General features: G+C 40.4%; 1 protein-coding gene across 4 annotated transcripts in view; it reads left to right on the top strand.

The window, feature by feature from the left end:
• The first annotated feature begins 14 nt into the window (after nt 1-14).
• Nucleotides 15-21758, top strand: part of ADGRG2 (adhesion G protein-coupled receptor G2) — a 61010-nt gene continuing 39266 nt past the window's right edge. For 2 of the 4 annotated variants that reach the window (XM_030477334.1, XM_030477336.1), the window contains exons 1-3: nt 15-368; nt 12076-12194; nt 18890-19507. In XM_030477334.1, coding sequence (XP_030333194.1) covers nt 12077-12194; nt 18890-19507 — 736 coding nt within the window. In that variant the 5' untranslated portion in view covers nt 15-368; nt 12076. The remainder of the gene's footprint in view (nt 369-12075; nt 12195-18889; nt 19508-21758) is intronic. The other 2 variants (XM_030477335.1, XM_030477337.1) reach the window with 2 other exon arrangements.

Raw genomic sequence — 21758 nt, forward strand, 5'->3', positions numbered from 1 at the left:
CCGCCGGGCGGGGAGGTGCCCGCAGCCGCAGCCGCCGTCGGGGCCGCCTTGCCGAAGGGTGAGGGGGCCGCTCCCAAGGCGGCCCCGCCGGCCGCCGCCGCGGCGGGTTCCCTCTCGGCTTCTCGCAGCACCTCCCTCGCCTGCCTCCGCCCCCCACAGCCGGGGCTGGCCGCCGCCTTTCGTGCGCCCAGTGCCGAGCGGGCAGAGCGGTGAGGAGGGCGGCGCAGATCGGTCCCCCGGGGCCAGGTGAGCGGCTGCTCGGCTCGCGGGGGGCAGAGGCGGCCGGAGGCGGCGGGTCTGGAAGGCGAGGACGGACCGGTAAAGGCTCGGTTGCGAAGGTGGGAGTCACCCTGCGCGGCCGGGCTGAGGTGAGCGACTCTCCGGGGCTGGGCGGCGGCGGTGCGCGGCTCTCTGGGGGTGAGGCTTGCCCGACGACTCTCCCCGGAGCGACGGCCGGGGTGAGGGCAGGGAGGTCCGGCGAGCAGCTACCTGCGAAGCTGCCGGTGGCGAGCGGAGGAGGACTGGTCGCGGAGCTTCTATCTCCGCCGCCAAGCCCCGCGGCTCCCGCTTAGTCACGTCCCCCTCACGGGTCCTCCTGGAGTGGCGCTTGTGGGTTTCTCCTGACCGCGGGAAGCACCGCCCGGGCGGGCTGGGGGAAGATCGCGCCCGCGAACGCTAGCCCTGCCGCTCGCTGCCGGAGCTGTTGTGAGTGGCTGTTGGGACCCGCGGCCGGCCCGGTGCGGGGCGTGAGGCCGCTCTGAGGGGCTGCGGGAACACGTGTCTGAGTTAGTCTGGAGGGGAACTGCGCATCTGACCAGGTATCCTCGGTGCTGCTGGTGGAAAGGTTTCCTTCTGGGTTTCAGCCGTATGTTAAGCGCTTGATCAGCGGCGATAAGAAAAAAAAAATCAGTAACGCATGTAAAGCGGCTTAAAAAGTGCACTGTTTTGACTGGCGCGGTTTAGGATGAAGAGCTAGGGCAGCTAGCCTTGCTAGGCTGGACCAGGGTTTGCTCTCACACACGTTTTCTGTGGGAACGGGTGCTGAGAATGTGTTCAGCTCGAAAGTTTTTGCTGCTTTACTTCTTGTACATTCTGCAAGGTAACATGTATCACTGAAAGTAGAATGTCTTCAGAGTCACCTGTTGTGCACAATAATTGTTCTAGGAGGTTTTCTGTCTGTTGTTTTGTCTTGTCCGTTTACACTGGCTAAGTATACTGGAAGCATCCTTGCCCAGATGCCTTCATTTTTACTTTTGCAAATATATAGGTTTTGTCATTCATGTGTAGTATTTATAACAGTACTGAACTCTGTTGCTTTTTCTGTGGGGCTGTCTTGTACTGATTTATGCAGAAATGTTGAAGAAATATTTGTAAACTAACTCATTAGCCTTCTAAAGGCATTCCTATCCAGCCAATTAAACATACGGTTGTACAAGCCTGGGCTAGTTTTGGCTTACATGAAATCAGTTATAGTAATGCTGAAGACATGGTAGAATGAGCTTCAACATGAGACACAATAGAGTTTATGACCTCAGGCATGCAGCTTTAAGTGTTACTCAGTCCCAAAGCAAATTAATTGCATCTTCAGTTGTGTCACTTGTGCTGGAAAGGTAAAGTTTGTGTTATGTGTCAAAACACATTTCTTCCTTTTGCTTGCATAGGCTTAACAGTGTACATGACCATTAGAAGAGAGCTGCTCAAGTTGATATTCCTTTTCTTAAGCTTTAAGCTTGCGACTTTAGCCCCTTCTTTCCTAAGCTGGAAAGTATACTTCTGTAACTGTTCACATGGGGGAAACGAGCAGGATTTGGTCCTCTCTTGGGTGACCAGATACGTGTTTGGTGAATCGAACTGATGAACAGAAAACATGCCTTTGCTTTGGAGGGTCTCCAAGCACTTGTCTTCACTGAGGAAGCACACTTAGGACTTACTGATAAAGACAATCTATAAAGTGAAGTGCTTTGAATGAAGTTGCAGGGAAGAAATTGCATGTAAACAAAGTTTGCTCAGATGAGTTTGGGCCACAAAATTTTCTACTTACACTAGAAGTAGATGTTATGCAAACTAGTATGATGTTATTTCTGCAGTGGCAGTCAGACACCAAGTGTACTATTGTATTAAGTGTCCTTATTAATACTAATTTAGTATCTTAAGGTAATCCTATAGATCAGATGGAGTTTGTGAGCATGTTTTTTCTCTTCGGTGCCTTCCAAATTTAATGTTAAAAACTTCTACTTCTAATACATCAACAGAAATTGGCTCAGTTTAGAGCCAGATGGAGAGAGATAAAGGACTAAATTCCCATTCTCAAGTTAATTGCTCGATTTATACAGTTTTTTGTGCTGTGAATCCTTTTAGTCAGGTCTTCCACTAATAACTGTAGAATGTTGGCAGATGGAGAAAGTTTTGGACTTCATGAGAGAATAACTGTTGTTAAATTTGGACAATTTTTAGTTCTTAATATGTAATATGATCAGTGGCCTTGGCAAACCCAGTATAGCTTTAAAACCAATCACTACACTTGAGTTTGAAATTTTATGTTTTCAGTGGAATAGTAGATTGTTTGAAAGCCAAAATCAGGGTAGCATATACCATTGGTCTCATTGACTTCAATGGAAGAATTGGCATGAATAAGGCATGCTATTTGGCCTGAAATGTTAGCTTGCTGATAAATGTTAAGTTCAGTAGTATTACTCTATCTAGGTTCAAGTAAAAGCTTTGCTCTTTTTTTTTCAGATGCATGGATTTACAGCATATTAGTTTGTTGCAGCACATTGGTAGATGCTGCTCAGCTTGTGAACGAGAAAGGAGCAGAGTGAATAATTCCATGCTTATTAGATAGGTGCTCATGATTATGAGGGTCTTATTCTTTCCAGTTGTAAATTCCTGGTAGAGTTACAATTTGGAAAAGATCTATACTTGCTCTATGAAAAGATAGGCTTGTGTAAGTATATGGTAATTAAGAAGGACTCAATTATTTGGGAGTCTTGCATTCCTTTTGTGCCAGAATATCTTTGAAATTTATTGTTGTTCAGGGTGGACAAAGGATCCTTTGTAGTAGACGTTAAATCAAAGACTAAAAAGGGATCTCAAACTCCTTCCTGCATGAGTCACATAGATTTGTCTCCAGCTTGTATACCACAGGTGCTCAATCTGTGAGTGTTTCTTACATAGGCTTCACGACAGTTTTACTGCAGGTAATATGTAGTGGAACTAATTCAAGATTTTGGAAGTGTAATTGGCAGCTAAAGTCCGAGCCTCAGCATTTTCTGTTTTTCTTTTATCAAAGAGCACTGTAGCCCAGAAATCTATTTATTGTTTGACACAATAGCTGCTTTTCAGCTAGTGCCTTAGTAAAACAGTGATTCTAGGTCCTCTTCTGCTGAAATACAGTGTTCTTAACATCTCAAGAGAAAAAGCTATAGTTTATAATGTGATTTGCTTATTTTTGTTTGCTTTAAAAGAAAACTAGAATGTCAGTTATACTAGATAAGACAGTGTACAGAAAATTATTAGTTGCCCAGTCTACTTAAAATACTTTTTCACTCCACAGAATTTAGGGGATATTACTAGAACTTATCACATTACTTCTGTTTTCTGAAATTTGCATGGAATTATTACTTCAGGTGATGCCTTATTTGCCAAAAAAGAACAACCAGTCACAAATTGAGCGCTGTGTATGTTGTCATTTATGGCATTCCTTAAAGGAATCATTAAGTTAAGGCCTAAGAGATCCATCAGTAGGTTTGCCAGAAGTCATGTTTTACAAGATGTGACACATATAGAAATGGTAGAACTAGCAAGAAAATGAGTGATGTGAGAATGCTGATTATAGAAACATTACTGTGCACATGTAACAAAACCCAACATCTTGCTGATGCTTTTAGTGGTTTAAATATTGTCTTAAAAATCCCTTTCATATTCTTTAGAGAAAAAGTTACTGTGGCTCTTTGCCTGGATTTATTAGACATCTGGGCATGCCCAATCGTGAATGTTGCCAAATTCCATGTTTAATTTCTGAGTTCCTAATAAGACTTTGAATATCTTTGTTTCTTTTGCATCAAATTGATTATGGCCATAAACCAACTGAATAGGTTTCTGATAATACTAGTCACTTCCTGTTTTGAAGTCTGTGGGACTTAGTTCCATCATTACTTATTCATACCATAGTCCAAGTATTCATACAACTTGAATTAAAAAAGCTTTCTTTTTTTTCCATGCTTATCTATGTTTCAGCAAGTCAGCATTGTGGTTAGCGTGGCTTATTTATAAGAAGGCTAATCACTTTTTTTATAGACATGGTGGTGGTGAAATAAGCCATGTAGAGCATAGTGGTAAAAAGTATTTTTTCTGAGCTGATACGTTCATGGGGACTGTACACAGAAATGGTACTAGTTAAATAAATTATTCTGAAGTAGCTTTGAAGTCATCTACTCTGTTGTGTGATGACTTTCAAGAATTTAAGAATGATTGCTATTGACGAACTTGTTTCAGTTGTATTGGTCTTACATGGGGTCTAGTCAGAACTTTTTTCCCTAACAACTGGTTGTGGGGTTTGTCCTGGCAATGGTACCATCTGCTTTCCCCTATGCTCTGTAGACTTACATTGTACCCTAAGGAGAAGCAGTGTTAAAAGAGGCACAGAATACTGTTCTGCCATAACCCTGTTTACTCAGATGTCTTAATGGAGGATGTCTAAATATTTACCAAAGGACTAAGGTGCAAAAGTGACTCTATTTCCTTAGGGTAGTGATGCCATATTGCTCATCATCCTGGAAGATGCTTTCTTCAGCTCTTCTATCTTTCAAAACAGATGAGTTTTATTTCTTTGGTACAAACTATTAATTTTGGTCATTGGGCTGTTGACTAAAACAGTCTGAGAGTGTTTAGAAGAAAACCCAAACAAACAAAAAATCTTCACCAAGTATTGTGCTTCTTGGCTTCCAGAGACATTTTAACAGCTCCAAATGCAAGATCCAAGAGACCTGCTAAGTCCATAAAGTAAAGCTTAGGATGAAATCACAATATAATTTCTATTTTAGGGTGCTGCCAAGACAGCATGGAAAGGAGAGTGGGGAAGGAAAGGCAGAAACAACTCCCTCCTGCCCTTGCCCCTTACACTAAGATGAAATAAACTTTCAGGTCTCATATTTGAAAAGTAGGAAAATTGAAAGCATAAGCCAAACAGTCTTCCTTCAGGCATGTCTAGCCCTTACTTGATTCCTTACAGCCTGCTTATATTGTTCACTGATTTGAATATTCCACCTGCAGAAAAGTCTTTGTCCTTCCCTATTTCTGCATCAAATTCAAGTCCTGTTACCAAATATAAAAGTTTTGCAAAACTTTGTCTGCTTTTCTATGCTTATATCATTGTACACCCTTCCACGTGCCTTTTACATGGCTCAAGGTGCATGCCTGGCATTGATGTGTTCTTTTTCTATGTGCCGACTTAAATGTAGTCTTTGTTGTACTTCCAGTCTTCTACTCTGCAGAGCACTCATTTTCTTATTTCCTCCCCATGAAACCTATATACCTCTAAACCCCAAAGTATTATTAACAAAAATACGAACAACCTGCCTGTAGTTGAAGTAAACACACTTGTGACAAACATAACTACTTTATTATGTCTCTGCTTCTTATGCTTCATAAGTACTTTGTAAACTCTTCGAAGCGTAAACTTGCTCAGGTATTGTCACTGAAGGACTTTGTAATTTGCTCTAGAAGATTTAATAGAGTGCGTGGATACTACTGTTCTCTTGAGGGAATATACAATGCAGAAGAGGGTTTCCTGGATGTAGAACTTTTATAAGAGCTAGAAAAAGGCCTCTTGCTCATCTGCCAGGTGGCTGCTGCATATGAGGAGGTAAATCCTTGCCAAACTGGTAAGAGGGAACAAAAACTTGCTTGAAATTGTCCTCTGTTCAATTTTTGCACTATATACAGTGACACAAGTTGCTGTAAGTGGGAATTAAGTACCAAAAGTGCTTTTGGCACTGAAGTCTCTAATCAAGAGCCATCCAATAGCATATTACAGTCATGAATTCACTTGTACAAACCTTAATGATTAAGCTTACGCTTTTACGTGAATCTAAGGGGAGAGGTATAAGTTGAACTGAGGGAGGACCTTGACTTGCACAGCTTCATATTTATAAAGCAAAGTAAAATAGAGCCTTTCTAATATCCGTATCCTGCAGCAGTTGAAATACTGTTGAAAGTTGAACTGGATTTCTGGGAGAGTTTTTCCTCCTGTGTATTTCTGTTAAAAAGTGAACCAGTGAGCTATGAGTTTCACAGAAGACTGATGCCTATAACTGAGTGGCTTGTTGCTCTCTGTAAGCCGATTTATTAAAAGCTGAAATGTTTAATATCTTTCAAAACAGTAAAGATTTGTCAGGAGGACATGTTTGTAAGTTCCTTGAACTGGCTTCACATGTTGCCATTGCAGTCTTACAAAAAGCTGGTGTTCTGCATAAAATGACTCTGTAGGACGCAGTATGCCTGTTTTTACAGCCTTTGATAAACACTGGAGAAAATTAATGAAAACCAAGCTATTATCAGGCTGTAATAATCCTATTACTGTCTTCTGGAAAAACGCATTAAAAAGCTGCCTGTGGAACAACATTCTTAAATCAATGGTGCTACTTCTGCTGTTAAGTCAGTGAACACAGTATGTGCCAGAATTCACAGTGACATAAGACTTTCCAACATAAGCGTCCTCCCTATTACATCTGACTTGCTTCAGCCAAAATTTAAAAATAAAATAAAAACTTTACTAGGTTTTGGTTCCAGTCTGGAAAATATAAGGGGTTGATGGAAGAAGTCTACAGTCTTGCATTTCTGAAAGTAATTAAAGGCATCGAGAAGTTTTCATACCTGGGCAATACAATGTTAGTCTTGCTCTTTTCTGCCTTTAATCACCTGGTATAAATTTGAATAGTGCAGACTGTCAGAACAACAGCCAGAAGCTTTCCATTCATTATTGCCCTCCTCCTCAGCAGCAAATTCTATAAATTTATTGGGCACAAGTACAAAAGTAGGCAGAATGAGCCCCAGACTATGGATGAAGTAAGTGTGTCTTGAAAAAAACAGCTTGGAGTGCAGCAATAGACAGCATGGTTAAAAGTAAATGATTGATTGCTTCAGGTTGTTTTCCAATGTAAGTTTCTTGCCCAGAGTTTATGCATTGGCAGTGAGAACCTGCTCTGGCAAAAGCTTGGCTTAGAACTAATAGTTTTTTAAATTTTAAAGATTGCTAGTAAATAGATATACTCAATAGGCATTGTAAAATTTGAATGTATTTTTCAAAATGTTATTTAACATAGTACACTACAGCAGAGAACAGCTGTATTTATATTTTGCACTTTCTTTGGCTTTAAGTCTACTGAAAATATATCTGCTGTAATACAAGGCAAGCAGTAGCATAAGGTAAGCCTTGTATCTCTTAATATGTCACTTGTGAGTGCACAGTTGGAAAGCAGTCCAGGTTTTTCACACATCGCTTTGAGGGGAGCTGTACCATGCAGTACCCCTCGAGGATGATTGCAGAGGCACAGACTCTATCCCCTCTGCCTTCCGGTTGCGTTTGTAAAACAAACCCAGCTTCCTGGGGCACCTAAAAGTCATTGAATCATAGAATGGTTTGGGTTGGAAGGGACCTTAAAGATCATCTACTTCCAACCCCCCTGCCATGGGCAGGGACACCTCCCCCTGGACCAGGTTGCTCAAAGCCCTGTCCAGGCTGGGCTTGAACACTGCCAGGGATGGGGCACCTTCTCTGGACAACCTGTTCCAGTGCCTCACCACCCTCACAGTAAAGAATTTCTTCCTTATATCTACTGTAAATCTTCCTTATATCTAATCTAAATCTCCCCTCTTTCAGTTTGAAGTGATTAGCCCTTCTCCTGTCACTATAGGCCCTTGTAAAAAGTCCATCTCCAGCTTTCTTGTAGGCTTCTTCAGACACTGGAAGGCTGCTCTAAGGTCTCCTCTGAGCCTTCTCTTCTCCAGGCTGAACAAGCCCAACTCTCTCAGCCTGTCTTTGTAGGAGAGGTGCTCCAGCTCTTTCTCTGTGGATACCTGTGGCTGACTAGCCAGCTGAAGGGCTTTGAAAATATCAAATGTTAGTCATCTTTCAGAGGTACAAAGCTGGGTACAGCAGAGTAAATATGGTAAAAGCCCTACAGGCTTTGATTTTAACAGTTTTCTTTGCCTGCTCTTGGAAGTTCCTGTTGGTTTACTGACCTTCATCCCTCTATTTGCCGTTCCTTCTGCATCAATCTCCTTGTCATAGTGTTTGTCTTGGTCAACCAGTTAGATTTCAGTAACTTCTGCAGAAACTCTGTGCTTTTTATGCAGGTAAAACTCCCTTTGTGTTGAAGGACAATTCCGTCAATAAAAATAGTAAGATAGTATGACATATACTAATTAATACTTATGATAAGAATACGGACTCCACTTTAAAGCATCTTCAGTTCCAGTAATCTCTTTACTTTCCAGAGAATATGGTATTAATACAGAACTGCAACACGTATAATACAACACACAAAACAACCACCTAATTTTTCAAAGTATGTTTGTACATTCGTTTTAAGAAAAGTTCTATCAATTCTAGTTTCTTTTTCAAATTAATTACCTGATATGAAATGTTGTGAAATCCGGGTACTAATGCTACAAGATTGTCACTGGCCAAAATAGGGTGCTCTTCATGGAGAGCAAAGAAGAGGAGCATCTTTTTCTTTGGCACTGTCTAAACATCACTGTGGCAAAAAGAAAGAAATGCTAATGTTATTTTCCTAATTCTTTTAATTGTATTTTTATCTGGACATTGGAACAAATCTTGAGCCCACTTAAATGTCCAAAGTTTTGCAAAACATCAGTTGAGCTGTGAACATATCAGGATTTTGCTTTATACATTTACTCACTTTACTTCTGCCTGGGTTTTGTTGCTGTCCCTGGGACCATTTATTGGAATTCTTAGCTGAATAGCTTCAGAGTTCTTGATGTGACTGTATTCTGTCAATAAGAAGCCGTGTCTTTGTCCCCATTTGTCTTTGTCTGGTGCATCTCATGAAATGAGAACAATGTCAAAAAAACCCCAGAGGGGATAAAAGCCTAAATGTGCTGAAAGTATTTATTACTGCTTTTCATTTAAACACTGTGCAAATATTAGCAAAGCTTACTGTGGAAGGCCTGGGTTAGAGGAAAGTCTGTTCAAACTCCCCAGGGCTACATGGTACCCAGGCAGAGCTGGAGTCAGAACCAGGAATGCACATCTTATTTCTGGTGCATGTGGCACTGAAGTGATTGTCTAATGAAGTCTACCAGACCAAACAGAAGGCATGCTTGAGGTATGGGAGTAAACTTTTTTCCTAGTCAGCTCATTTCATGTATATCTCTTTGCAGGCAATGCAGGAGCATTCTGAATCAGTATTCTGTGTGACACAGAGGAAGCAGTTTGCTTCAGCACTTAGCAGCAGTGGTGGCCAAACTTTTGAGTGCCACTGACTTCTTTTGGGCTCCATCCCATTCACATTTCAACTCTTGAGGTCTAGGTAGCAGAGGCAAGGGATGCTGGAATTTGTGTTTGATTTGTTGTCTAAATACATCGCTGTGGATAGATGGTTTAGTGTACAAAAGAATAGATTTCTTTGTAAGATTGAAGTGTAGATATGCAGCTTGGTGTTGCTTGGAAGAGACCTAATTTGAGACTAGAAAGGGAAGCCCGAGTAAGCAAAGAAAGGAAACACGGCTTTTACATGGGCATCTCTTTTAATCCAAGTAAATTATATTGTAGATACAGAATCCCTGAAGTTGTCAAATATATTTAAGCATAGCAGTTTTCATTATCAGGTTCTTAGGATAATTAATATAATTCTGCTACTTAGTTTGCTGACTAAACTTTATTAAAACATGATTTTTAGGCATTCAAGAGAAGCAAGCTGAAGACAAATTTGGATGTGTTTCCTGTGAATCTTTAGAAAGCTCGCCCGCCTTTAAAATTTCTTGCTTTTTTTACTTCCCCCCCCCCCCCCCCCCCCCCCATTTGTTTGGTTATTTGGTTTTGGTATGTTCCTGCATAGGATTGCGTGGGTTACCTATGTCCGCTGTTTTTTTTTTTTTTCTCAGCTTTAGGATGCTTGACTTTTGTGTTGCTTTTATCGGTAGCCTTTCTTCTTGCTGGTTAACACCCATGCAAATGTTATTCAATTTGATGATTTCCTTAGTGTATTTCAATTTTAAATGTAGCATCCAAAATCTGCAGAGAGGAAGCAGTATGTGTCATCATCCAGATTGGTCTGTTTCAATGCAATCACTATGTTCGTATTTTTCTGTAATTATTGAAAACACTGTCTGGCAACGGTGTTGCAGTGCTCTGATTTTTTAAAAGCCTTAGCTTTGTTTTCTGTTATGTTTTTGTAGGAGTATAATTTATTTGCATGTACATTTAGTCAGTTTCCAGAATGTCAGTTCCCTAGCAAGTAGTGATAGGGCAAGGGGTAATCGCTTTAAACTGAAAGAAAGTAGATTTAGATTAGATATGAGGAAGAAGTTCTTCACTGTGAGGGTGATGAGGCACTGGAACAGGTTGGTCAGATGCCCCAAGTTGTGGATGCCCCATCCCTGGAAGTGATCAAGGCTAGGTTGTACAGGGCTTTGAGCAACCTGGTCCAGGGGGAGGTGTCCCTGCCCATGGCAGGGGGGTTGGAAGTAGATGATCTTTAAGGTCCCTTCCAACCCAAACCATTCTATGATTCAATGACTTTTAGGTACCTCAGGAAACCAGGCTTGTTTTACAAACACAACTGGAAGGCAGAGGGGATGGAGTCTGTGCCTCTGCAACCATCCTCGAGGGGTACTGCATGGTACAGCTCCCCTCAAAGTGATGTGTGAAAAACCTGGACTGCTTTCCAACTGTGCACACACTGGTGACATATCCTGAAAGAGTTCACAATTTAGAGTCCCCGAAAAGAAGGGAACGTATTATAGCCTGGTACAGCACGTACAAAAATACAGTAAAGTTTGCAAGCAGTATGAATGCTAACATACACATTCATATGCATCAAACATGATGGTAAAGTTAAACTTCTGGTGTCATGCAGAATGCTTCTATGTACCATAAATCTGATAAACAATGCAGAAAGTTTATTGCTTTGCATTTTTTCAAGAACCAATTATAGAATCACTTGTGACTATGTATCTCTAAACATTTTTGTTTAAGAAATAATGCATGCAAAAAGCACATTTCATGTAACATTTCTTTTAGCATATAAAATCAAAAGATGTACTTTTTTGGAAAAGATTTCTTTTAAAAAAGTGTACAGTTTCATAGAACTTTATCTCTTACAGTAGGAGGCATGTTTTTTCCACCACCATGTCCTATTACTCTCATTAGGTACCCATCACTAGGAAGAAATGTGAACAAAGCAGGTTTTCATTATATTGTCCATGAACTTGCTGCCCACAGTGACTTTTTTCTCATTTTTTTGCCTTTTGCCTTGAGAATGAGTTGAGAATTGGGAATTAAACTCTTGCTTCTTCCTTATGAGTTCGCAGTGCTGCTATTAAAATGTCAGGTGATAGAACCTGCTGGGTAGGGACTGAAGAGATGCTTTCTGTATACTTACTGAGATTGTCAAAGCTTTTGGATAAGATGTCCAAGCTTGCTGTCTGGTTCCTTTTGGTTGGTTTTGTTTTTATTTTTCCTGTATGCGTCTTTTTTTGTTGTTGCTGCTTGCTTGTTTGTTTTTCAAATGTTGAAAGCCTTATTTGTGCAAGGACTCATGGCCATGCTCTGATGTACTTGTGAGTCTTTGGAGAACTCAAGCTTGAGTGGAGTTTTGTGTTTTGTTTTTACCTTTCAGCAAACAGCTCTTTCTTACTCAACAACTTGGCGATATACAAAGTATCTGTGCATTTCTGTACGCTATATGCTCAACAGTGTAACAGGGCTGGAAAGATTTACACTCTTGGGTTGGAAACATTATTTATCATAATATCTGTACACCTGCATTTTTTTTATTCATTGTGTTTTGGTTTATTTGGTTTTTGGTTTTGTTTTGTCTTTTTTAATTTTAGAATGGCTGCCTGGGAAAAAGAGCACTGCTGCATTCGCAGAATACAGGACATTTTCTTGAGATTCAAGATTGTTTTAGCAATCCTTTTACTTCATTTCTTCCTGGCTACAGCAGGCAAAGGTAAGACATTCTTTCCTCATTTATCTAGTGTTGGGATTCCAAATAAATAGCATTAGACTTGATGAATTGGAACAGGCAAGTTTCTGCCCCCTTGAAATCAAGAGGAAAAACTGCAATTAACAATCAAAAAACCAGTTTGTGCTTAGCACTTCGGATATACAAACCCTATGTTTAGAGTATTTGTTTTGGTTAAAAATCACCAGTGGTAACTTCGGCTGTGGATGAGAACAGGACGTAAACTCGATACGTAATAACAAGGACAATTGCTTTCTAACTATTTTTGAACTAGAAGCATTACTATTTTCACAACATGTTGTTAAATCTTTCACACTGTTCTTACGCAAACACCACAAGATCCTTTGAGCTTCACTCCACTTAGTCCATGTATGAGCACAGAACATCTGCGTTGCTCTTGGTTGTTCTGAATATGGTAGGGAAAGGATAGAAAGATCCAAAACATGTAATAGAAATGATGTATTTGATTTTGACAGTCTATGCTCTTTATATAACAGTAAATGAAAAATAAATTCTCATGATTCTTGTACAAATTGGGTAACTGACATGGTGATGCTTTTGTATGAGGTACAGAAGAATAAGCAATTTGTGTTCTATTCATGGCTATTCTGTAAGCTGGCAGATACAAGTCTGTTACCACTCAGGACCTCAACTGATATAGATTTACAAATTACATTTACAATTTACAACTGTGCTTGTCATTTGTAAAACTTCCTTATATCAATGATGTGTAATACATTCATCATGTTAGTAATGTGCATGGAATATTAAAAAAATCTAGAGGTGTTTTTTTCTGTGTACTTGATGGATATTTTAGAAACTGCTTCCTGTGTCATGGCCTGTTATTTTGCTCTAGAAGGTCAGAGTTTCTTGCAGTTTAAATATGCTTAGTAAGTATGCCTGCTTAATGACATTGTACTAGCAATGAAATTTCATACATTTATAGACTAGATTAATTCTGATTCTAGTTCTCCAAATGTAGTAATTTTCATAAAATGAAGCTTTTATTGAGACACAGGTTGAGATTCAGGTGACAAACCTGTTACTATGATGGTGAGGTTTTAACCTTGTGTACTTTGAATAGTAAAAAGGGCAGGGCTGCTCAGCAGATGGTTGGATGTTCTCTCCCCATCTAAGGTGCAAAAGTATGTTTGTGTTCTCCAGGAAATATGAAGAAAGAGGAACTGTCCATATTCTTTTTGATATTTAGGACACTGGATAATGTGATGTAGTTTATCCCCATATCCAAATAGAAGTGTGAATAAAAAGGAGGGCTGAAACTCATTTTGAGGAAAGAGTTCTTAGCTTTAGATTTCCAAACCAATCAGCAGGATCAAGTGATACATATGTAGAAAGTTTAGAGTTTTAAAGTTTTTATAAAGAACTGTTACAAGGTCTAGGCAGAACACGAGGCTACAAGGTTCTTGTGATGTCGTTTTAGTGGACTGTAGTAAACCAAATGTGTTACAGGTGGCAAACACTTGATAGAAATTGACTATTGTTGCTGATTAAATGCCAGATTGTGAACACACATAAGCTTGTGACTATTTTTATTCAAGAGAATACTCAACTGTATTAATGCTCAACTATACTGATACAGTAGCTATTAGTATAGTAAGGAAAACAACAGTGGTGCTTATGGACTGAGAGAATCTGCTCCTGTATGTCTAATTCTTACTACCTATGGTTGGCTATCTCTTGTAAAGTTATCAATTATCACTGTCTGAAAATGTTTGAAAAAAGAGAGATTATATTTTTGGTTTACGTTTCCATTACCTTGTCATTCTCAGAAAGTTTCTTTTCAGTGTTTGAAAGTATGTGCATACATTTCAGGGATTCTTTTAGGGCTTAAGAGAACGTTAAGTGGATGCTCTTAGTTTTAGTGAGGGTAAAAACCCCAGTTCTTGTATCTGTTAGAGATAAAAATATTAAGAAGGAACAATTTGTATTTCTGAGACAGTTTAAGTGCCTGAACACAGCGAATGACATTGAAAAGTCAGCCCATGATTACAACTCCATGGAGTTTCCTGGACTCCAAATTGTGGTTTTTTCGCTTATTTTTCTTACTCTGGAGATGTTTTGAGCATTCCTTCTGCTATGCTACCTTTCTGGTCTGTGGTGATAAACATGGCTAGGTTTCTGAGTGTGATTTGTGTTGTTGGGACCCAAAAGAAGTAACTGTAAGCCAGGAATGCCACTGTCAGGGCACAGCCAGTTGTAGCTCCTCGGCTTTGTGGTCGAGGGTGGGTCATAGACCACAGCTACCATTACGAGAGAAAATAAGCGATGATTAATAGAACTTCCAAATGCTTTAAAGCAATGTCATCTCCTACTTACATTGCATCCATCCACATATCAAACAGACTTACTCAAGATGGTGATGATAATGAATTTCAAACTAATTCAGTGCTGTACTTCATGTGTTGCACTTTATCAGAAAATGCATTTCACTGTTCCATGGTTATCATTTCCTTTGCGCTTTTCAGCATTCTTTGGGTAGACAAACCATATAAAATTTTCCAAGCTTTCTTGTAACAATTCGGGTAGTATTGGCACCCCTTTTTGGCACTTTCTGTTTTTTAACTATTTAGAGCAAAGTGGGCCGGACTTTCCAGTTTCCAAAAGGGTAGATCTCTCTAAGTAAACTCTTCTGTTATTTTAAATTAGTTTGTTAGGCCTTGCATACTGATCAACAGCAGTCTTTTTGAGTGATATAAAGTAGACTAGGAGAATCATCAGTAGGATTGATCTCATTTTGCGTTATTTTTGCTGGTTACCTGCTGTAAGACCATTTTCACCTTCAAGTTTATGTCCACTCTGACTTCCTTGACAACTTCATAGTGTCAACTCCCCTAAAGAATGTAATAGGATTTTGCAGCCCTTGAACTGATTCACTGTTGGCACATAAGCACTGTTTTTAACCAATCATAGAACCAGTTAAATGTTTAACATGAAATCAAGCCTCTCTCAGAACTCACTCACTTCCAAAATCAAGTCTGCTGATGGTACCTCAAGTCTTGATTAACATTTTTGCTCAGGAATGGATTTACAATCTTCTGATCTGGATAGTTAACAGTGACTTCAAGTTTTGAAGCTATGTCAGGAAACTTCCTTAACCACTTTGGCCATCCCTGCATGCTCAAGACTGCTTACAGGAATTTTGGAGGGTATGTAAGTCATGCACTCATTCACACTGAATGAGTGAATTCATGCTGTAGGGTTGGGCATGGGGGAAGTAATTCTACTGCTTGCTGTTGGGTTAAGTATGTTTTTCTTCTCTATTGCCATAAAACCATGCTAAGTATTACCTCGCAACTCAAAATCCACTGTCTGCTAGTTGGGATTTTCACCTAGTTTAGCCTGTACCCTGAGAGTTTTTTTGTTTTGCCTATAGCCTTCTACGGCACTTTCGTGATGTATGTTGAGCTTCAGGAATGATTCAGGGTTGTGAAAGATGCCTACAGGTTCCTGCTAATTAGCACCACAAAGAGAGTCAAAGCTATAGTATGCAACAAACATAGTTATTAATGACTTTCCATGAAACTGGATTGATGTATTTTATGTTTCAAACTTTTTCTGGTAGCTTGTACCTATTTAGCTGCACTTGGAAGTTAGGAACCTCCTGATTTAATTTGTTGCTATTGAAAAAGAAATTTGAAAGTGCTCTGGTCAAGAGACAGATGAGTCAGAATTGGCCTGATGGAAGCTGGTGCTCTGGTTGGTTGCAAATATCACAGAAGAGCTAGCTGTGACCTTGAAAGCTAACTAGGACTATGACTGTAACCCACCTTGGAAAAAAAACCCAACACCATAAACTGATCCAAGTGCCTGGAAATTTGTCTTTCAGAGAGGAGCTAATGGAAGAGCTTTCCCTCTCTATTGACGGATCTTTTCCTGCTACCCAACCCTGACCAATCATTATTAATCACTTACCTCCTCTGGAGGGTAGATGAAAGCTTCGCATATATTGATAAATAAATGCCTCCTAACGGTGTTAGTAATGTGTTTCTAGTATTGGCTGAGCATCTACCAAGCTGTTTCATTTTTCTGCACTTATATTTCACACACCGTAGGAGTTTTTCTTAGATTGGATTTCTTCTGTTGCTGATGGGTGCACCATAAAGCAAGCAATCATTATAATGATTATTTTGCTGGAATGTGCGTTTTTCCACAAAATAAGAGTCAGCTCCAAAGAGCTTACATTTACAGTCATAAAAGCCAGTACTTTCCTGCAGTGGGACAGTGGAGGAAATGAGGCACCTACCAAAACTTAACAGATATGATCAAGTTCCAATGTTTGGGGCATTACCTGGCACTACTTATTTTAACAGTATTGACAGAGCCTGAAACCTTGTTTTCAACAGTAAATTTACTGTTAACACCTAAAATTCTATTTACTCTCACCATTGAATTTCTTGTTGCTGTCATCTCAATGCCTCAGTAGGTTAGCGATTGGCAGACCAGATGTCTCTGCAAGTAAATGCCCTGGTAGAGAACAGGGAATGGGAGCTGGATGGGATTAAATTCAAAATACATCAAAACACCTTTTCTGAAAGTTATTTAAACTCGTTCTCTTCTAGAATGTGGCTATTTTGTATCTTTCTTGCTGAAACTCTGCTGATATGCAGCACAGGATTTAAGAATCTTAGGGCTGGAAGGAAAAATCACAGAATTATAGAATGATTTGGGTTAGAAGGGACCTTAAAGATCATCTAGTTCCAACCCCCTGCCAAGGGCAGGGACACCTTCTACTAGAGCAGGTTGCTCAAAGCCCCATCCAACCTGGCCTTGGACACTGCCAGGGATGGGGCAGCCACAGCTTCTCCGGGAAGTTATTCCAGTGCCTCGCTACCCTCATAGTAAAGAACTTACTTATACCTAATCTAAATCTACCCTTTTTCATTGTAAAGCTGTTCTCCCTTGTCCTATCCCTACTTGCCCTTCTAAGTCTCTCTCCAGATTTCTTGTAGGCCCCTTTAGGTACTGGAAGGTTGATATAAGGTGTCTGTGGAACTTTCTCTTCTCCAGGCTAACAAGCCCTATAGGAGTTTTTCTCAGATTAGATTCTCTCAGCTTGTCTTCTTAGGAGAGGTGCTTCAGCCCTCTGATCATCTTCATGGCCCTCCTCTGGACTTGCTCCAACAGGTCCATGTCCCTCTTGTGTTGAGGACTCCAGAGCTGAACACAGTACTCCAGGTGGGGTCTCACGAGAGTGGAGCAGAGGGGCAGAATCCCTTGACCTTCTGGCCACACTCCTTTTGGTGCAGCCTAGGACATGGTTGGCTTTCTGCAAGTGCACATTGCTAGGTCACATTGAGCTTCTCATCAACCAACACCCCCAAGTCCTTCTCCTCAGGTCTGCTTTCAATCCAGTCTCTGTATTTGTGCTTGGGACTGCCCTCACCCAGGTACAGGACCTTGCACTTGGCCTTGTTGAACTTCATCAGGTTTGCACAGGGCCACCTCTCAAGCCTGTCAAAGCTGCCCTGGATGGCATCCCTTCCCTTCAGCATGTCGACCGCATCACACACCTTGGTGGTGTCAGCAAACTTGCTGAGGGTACACTCAATCCCACTGTCGATGTTGCTGGCAAAGATGTTAAACAGCACCGGTCCCAATACCAACCCCTGAGGAACGCCACTCAACACTGATCTCCACTTGGACATCAAGCTGTTGACTACAATTCTTTGAGTGCAACCATCCAGCCAATTCCTTATCCACTGAGTCATCAATCTATCAAATCCATGCTGCTGCAGTTTAGAGACAAGGATGTCATGTGGGACAGTGTCAATGCTTTGTGCAAGTCCAAGTAGATAATGCCAGTCACTCTTCCTTTATCCACCAGCGCTGTAACCCTGTCATAGAAGGCCACCAAATTTGTCAGGCACAATTTGCCATTAGTGAAACCATGTTGGCTGTCACCAGTCGCCTCCTTATTTTCCATGTGCCTTAGCAGAGTTTCCAGAAGGATCTGCTCTGTGATCTTGCCGGGCACAGAGGTGGGATTGAATGACCTATTTCCCTGGGTCTTCCTTTTTTCCTTTTTTAAAAATGCATGATGTTGTTCAGAGAAGGAGAACGGAAGGCTGGGACATGAGAAGGCAGAAGAGCTATATACCCTTCTAGCACTGTTTCTGTATTTTATCCAGTATCTATTAAATGCAAAATACCCATGCAGTCCTGGGAATAGGAACCAGGATCTGTGATTCTCTTTTTGCCTGCCACTTGTCATCTGTGTGCTGCCTTAACAGACATTTTCTTTTTGATCATGGGTTGGTTTACATGACACCAGGCCTGCTGGCAACATATGGGGTATACCTGTCTGAAAGGGGGAAAAGGATCTTTGCACAGGAGTTGGCAGGGCTTGTTAAAAGAGCTTTCAACTAGATTTGAAGGGGGAAAGGGGTAAAGCCAGGCTCACTAGGGATAAGCCTGGGGGAAGCGTGCCACTGTTTGAGGGATGGTGTGCTAGCGAGGTCATTCAGTCTTCTGGAGGTAGAGGATGGAGATCCACACGCCAGCAAAGACGCAAGAGTTATTGATGTGTTAGAAAACATGGAAGTGGTTTTGAAAACGCCTAGGTAAAATGCCTAGCAAAGTACTATACAGAAGAGTAACTTTCATGTAGAAGATCCTTTTTAAAAATAAATCATTTTACAAATCACCTTTTCTTTGTTTAGATCAGGAGGATTTCCTAGGACGATATAAAGCCGTCTTTAAGACTGCATGTGAAGATCCTTGGATTATGTCACCAAGAATTTCTCTGCGTCCCTTGAAAGAATTCATTGTCTGTGTGCACCTCAAACTGTATTCCTCAAATAGTCCCTGGACAGCATATGTATACAGTCAAAAAACACCTCATACCAATCTCTCTGCAGACAAGTATGATCTTGGACTTACAGGAGATCGTGGTAAATTGAGGATATGGTTGTTTGGAAATGAAATAAATACAACAGTAGAACTTCCTGAAAACACTTGGAACCAAGTATGTATCCAGTGGAAAAGGGAAGATAAGGAGATGAAGTTATTCATAAATGGAACAAAAAAAGAAAACAAAAAACTAACTGGGAAATTTAATTTCCCTGGAAAAGGGCAGTTCTTACTTGGCTGTTCAAAGGTGCCAGGTACAGCTATGTCACCTAACCTGGGTGTGACTGGGGAGCTGTACATGTTCAGAATGTGGGATAGAGCAAATATAAAGCAATCTCTGGACTGCGAAGATAGCGGCGTTATACGCTGGAGAAAGGAGGATTGGGTCTATAATAGGACAGTAGAAGAGGATAACTCTTTGCCATGTGGTAAGTACCAGTGCACCCCAGTTTTTAAAATAGTATTTTTGTCAAAAGTTGATCTGAATGTGTTTAACATTTGTCTTCCAGGTTTTACAAACTTTTTGCCTATTAGTCATTTTTAGCTAAATGCTTAATGAGATCATGTGAGGATCTTCAGCTTTCACCAGCTCTTATCCAAATGTCTAAAGCATAGCAGCAGTCCTTCAAACGCTTTTGGCTTGCTTCAACTTTTGTGTCTGTCTACTGTCCATGTAATGGTAATGACAGCACGATGCAGCCAACCAAAACTCCTTGGAGTATTAGGGCCTTCTATCAATGTCATCTTAAAATATTTAATTTATGCACCACCTGTTCAGGGAATAAATATAGAGGAAAGCATTGCTTGTCCTCATTCTGCACTTTCGCTGAGCCAGAACTTCAACAAATGCAACTTTTCATTGCTTCACTGGCTCATTACACCATCTTTAGCTGGTATGGTCTACATCTGTAAAGATTAGTGTAAGCTCTGATTTCTTCTTGTTTCTGTATCAGTAATGTCTTCCTTTATTAAAATGGCCAAATGGTTTCTCACGCATTGCTCAAAATTCTTCTCTGCCCTGAAAAGAACCATAAAAATCTTTAAACCAAACCAAGATTTTATTTTCTGAGAAATTGAGCGAACACAATAGAATAATCTTCTTTCTAGCTTTCCCTATCATATCTGTTGACAAAAAAGACAAATTTGATCCCCCCCAAGCTTGATTCAAGTTTATCAACCACAGTAAATGGTATTACCCCCGAAGACCTTAGGAGATTTTAAGGTGACTAGCGTAATTGGTTCCTAAAATTCTTTTGTACCATAGATACTTCAGTTAAACTGTGGTGCCAATTTTAGTCCTCATCACTTTTATCTTTAAAAATTGTACCTATCTCTTTCGTGCAGACTAAAAAAATATCTTTTAGCTATGTAATGTTAGAATCACTGCCTGACCAGGTAGATTAACAGTGTCTTAGTAAGGGCATTAAAATGAGGTTACCTTATTAAAATAAGGTTTTTCTGGGAGAGAAGGAAATCTGTCCAACAAACCAGGACTCATGGAGAATGCCTCTAACACTAGGTCATAGTGAATGAAATGCCTTTGCTGGCCCGATGCTTTAATTGGGAGCACACAATCTCTGCTGGGTTGTGTGATTTCGGAAAGGAGCTGAAGAAACGATGTCTTTCTTTTGCTCATGTATGACTGTGCTTGAAGGAACACAGTCCTAGGGCTGAAAAGGAGAACATTCTGGCTACCAGACAAAAGTTTGGTACAAAGAAAGTCTGAGAGACATCTGTCTGGATAGCGGGATATGTCTTAGAGTGGTGCATCTGATTGTCTTTCACTGGGCACAGAAAGAACAGCCTTCTTGTTTGTTGTTCTAGCCCTTTCTGCCCTGAATATAGAGTATCCTTGATTGCCACATGACAGCTTGGTTAGGCAGTGCCCAACTCCAGCCCCAAATGATTTATGATCTTAAAACTAGTGATTTAAGGGCTTGTGGAATCCTTTGTCTATCTGCAAGAGCTCTCTAGTACTAGAGTGTGTAAGATGCATGGTTTCCGAAGCTCAAATTGAACTTTAATTGTGCTGATAGAGGTTTGTTTTGGTGCAGAGGCCATCTCTACTGCCAAATATGTTATCTCCTCTAGATAACTTGGAAGAAAAACAGCTTTTTGAAGAAAAGTTCACTGGATTTTTTTAACAGTTTATTTGCCTACTTTAGCTGATTGCTCTCCCCCTCCAAATCAGCCAGTGAAATGCATATATTTAGCAAATATCGGTTCAACAACTAAACAAAACCAAAGCATTGACAGTAGGAGCATGTGATAGTGCCTGGCAATTTTAATTGATGGTTCTGCTAGTTTTACATTCTGATTTCTTTCTGTAAGTTCCTCTGTACACCTGTGTAAAAATTATCTGATTTTGGGGGCTTCTCTATTTGTTAAAACAGAAGGACTTTGAGTAGTAAGTCTTCAAGAAGATCTGATTTTGCACCTGCAAAGAACATAATTGGCAAAGGGCTAAAGCTTGGGCAAAGCTATGCCTCCTGTGTGGGATCAAAAGGTGAAAAGGAAGTGGTTTATTACAGCCGTAATTGTGCTGGAGGACAAGTTTCAAAATTTTTTTTTATAACCTGGTTGGCATTTTGTGCCTTCATAAAACAACAGTTTGTAAAATATTTAGTGAAAGGTTACCGTGATTTCTGTGATTTCTTCTTTGCTTAACCACCCAAAATC

Source organism: Strigops habroptila, chromosome 2 (genome assembly GCF_004027225.2).
Source record: "Strigops habroptila isolate Jane chromosome 2, bStrHab1.2.pri, whole genome shotgun sequence".
In the NCBI taxonomy this organism is placed as follows: domain Eukaryota; kingdom Metazoa; phylum Chordata; class Aves; order Psittaciformes; family Psittacidae; genus Strigops; species Strigops habroptila.